This window comes from Macrobrachium rosenbergii, chromosome 7 (genome assembly GCF_040412425.1).
Source record: "Macrobrachium rosenbergii isolate ZJJX-2024 chromosome 7, ASM4041242v1, whole genome shotgun sequence".
NCBI lineage: Eukaryota > Metazoa > Arthropoda > Malacostraca > Decapoda > Palaemonidae > Macrobrachium > Macrobrachium rosenbergii.
The window spans coordinates 26030001-26032500 of NC_089747.1; the positions used below are offsets into that span (position 1 = coordinate 26030001).

Below are 2500 nucleotides of genomic sequence, written 5' to 3' on the forward strand. Positions count from 1 at the left end.
AATGGCAGCAAATGAGTTGAGTATCTCTGCAGGTGGATGGGAATACTAACTTTTCAAAAGGAAGATCATTTATTTTCCAGAAGGAAGAAGAAATGACATTATTCTCTCTAAGGCCTGGTTATTTTTCGTGGAAAATGTCACGGGTAATGTTTCTTTATAGTGTACTAGCGTCTATGAGATGAAATTGCGTCTTCAGTAGGTAGTGCTACGACTTAAGAAGAAAAGATCCGGAAAGATATAGCTCATTTCAGAGGAATGGAATGACTGTTTCAGGAAAAAAATAAGTCAGTATAGTGACACATAATAACCAATCGAAACAAATGCTCGAGTACTTTGCCGAACGCTGTCGGGTATTTCAGCATGGGTGCTTTATTACTAAATGAAATACGTGCTCGGAAAACAATTGTACTTTTTTAGACTGTAGACGAACGAAAAACTTTCCTTTCGCAATACTATTAGTCTCAAAGCAAAGTATTTATTTTGTGAAAGGTAGGGACAATTTTCTTCAAAAAATATGTCTTCAGCAATGCTTATAGGTATCTTTGACTTCAGAATCTTGAGGAATTTAGAAGAATAATATATTTATACTTTCAAATTAGGTCCTGTTCAATTATTGGGGAACGCATTACGATATTGCAGAGTTGTATGATGTATTTTCATGGAAGGTTATGTGGGATGGTCACTTATTTTAGTGAATACGTACATTAGTATAATAGCCGGTCTGGCCATTAAGTGATGTATGCAACATTATGCTACCAATCTGGTTATTGATTTTAGTTTTGTCAAGATCATTTTGGCAAGAAATAACTGGTTAAATTTGCAGGTATCCTCATATATGCATACTCGACTGTGGTTGGTTGCAGCTCAGGTCTCATCCAAAAAAACTTGCCAGGAAAGGGAACACACACACACAAGCACACACACACACACACACACACACTTAAAAATTTGGTAGTCGTTCATGATTATATTCTTATCTTATGTTTTTCAATTTATGTAATGCTTCGGTCTTGGCTCTGTTGTACAGTAGAACGGACCGCTGGCTTGGCGTATCTGAGTACAGCGCGTCCTCTCCTTTGTGTTCTTAGTCTGAATGATTTCGTAATCCTTGTCCCTTTTGTGTTTAAGCATTGTATGCAACGTCCATTAACAATGAATTTGTAGGATTCCTCACGTACTGATATTTTCTAATAATTTCTCTGCAACAGATTCAAGACACAAACAATACCCGTCTGGCCGTCTTTAATGGGAATCTCTTCCGTCCTCCCGTCCTGATTTCGTCTGGGCCTCAAATCACTGTGAGATTCAACGGCAATGGCGAGACGGCACGCGGATTTAACCTGGAATATACGTTCATTGATGCAGGTATGTCTCTCTCTCTCTCTCTCTCTCTCTCTCTCTCTCTTCTAATACTTCAATTTTTGCCTGTATCAGCGTAGCCACACACTTTTTCACCACGCACCCCTCCCACCTCCGCTCCCACCGCCCCCCCTCTCTTTCTCTGGAATATTTACGTTTTTGGAAATGGTGTACATCATTTGTATTGGGATAGTAATTTCACGTGCATCGTACAGTTGCTTAAACTTACATTTATATTTGAAAACATTATTTTCTTGTTGCCTTGAAAAGAGCAGATTCTAGCTTTCCTTACGATCTTAAATAAGAAAACTTCGCAATTTCAGGTTTCACTCTAACTTGATGTTCAATACTGCTATTGGAATACAGAATCTTGGCTGACATGGCGAGACCATCCAACAAGTTTTGTTAACAGTTTCGATTGGAGAATTTCAAAATTTGATCTTGAGAAACCCATCTTTCAGTAAATTCTTTTCTTTATTTCTAATAAAAGTAGCCCGATATAACATGATGCATGTGTTCAGTCCGAGAAAGAAATTTTTAGCTTTAAATAGTATGAGACAAAATTTCAAATTCCTTAAGGCCTCTGGGCTTCGTTACAGAGTGAATGAGAATTATTGCCCTCGTCATGTGATACTCCGCAAGTGCATCACAAAACTTGAGTAAATCTATTTTTCATTTAAAATGATCCAATAGTGTCTCTATGGTATATCAGGAAGGGTATCGGTGTAAATCGTAACTTGAGCCAGATCACACAACGATCAACCCGCTATGGGCAACATGTGATCTGGTAGCCTAAGCCCCCCTTTTTTTAGGGCTAAGTGAAATATCAAGGTGGCGTTGATTATTAAGGTGTTGGTTCAATGTCCAAATGCTTCAGAGGAAAGGCTGTGGTCACATGAGAAGTATTTGTCTAAAGTGTACTGTTTTTCTCAGTGTGAATCCCACAAAGTCAGGGTTATCAGCGAAATCTTGGGAATCAACTGAGGACTTTCTTGTTATTTAATGAAAAATGAATTGATAATTTGTTGTAAAGTTTGTACATTATATACAGACTGGAGCCATCTTGTCTTTTTGGAAACCATCCATGGCTGCAGTTGTCTTGAACCAGCAAAATCAACTCACGAGCAGTAATCCAACTGGA

At 38.2% G+C, this 2500-nt stretch overlaps 1 protein-coding gene across 5 annotated transcripts in view; it reads left to right on the forward strand.

Annotated features, from left to right (window-relative positions):
* Culd (CUB and LDLa domain) overlaps nt 1-2500 on the forward strand; it is a 99802-nt gene that overhangs the window by 52020 nt on the left and 45282 nt on the right. For all 5 annotated transcript variants that reach the window (XM_067106844.1, XM_067106842.1, XM_067106843.1 and 2 more), the window contains one exon: nt 1209-1365. In XM_067106844.1, the coding sequence (XP_066962945.1) occupies nt 1209-1365 (157 nt within the window). The remainder of the gene's footprint in view (nt 1-1208; nt 1366-2500) is intronic.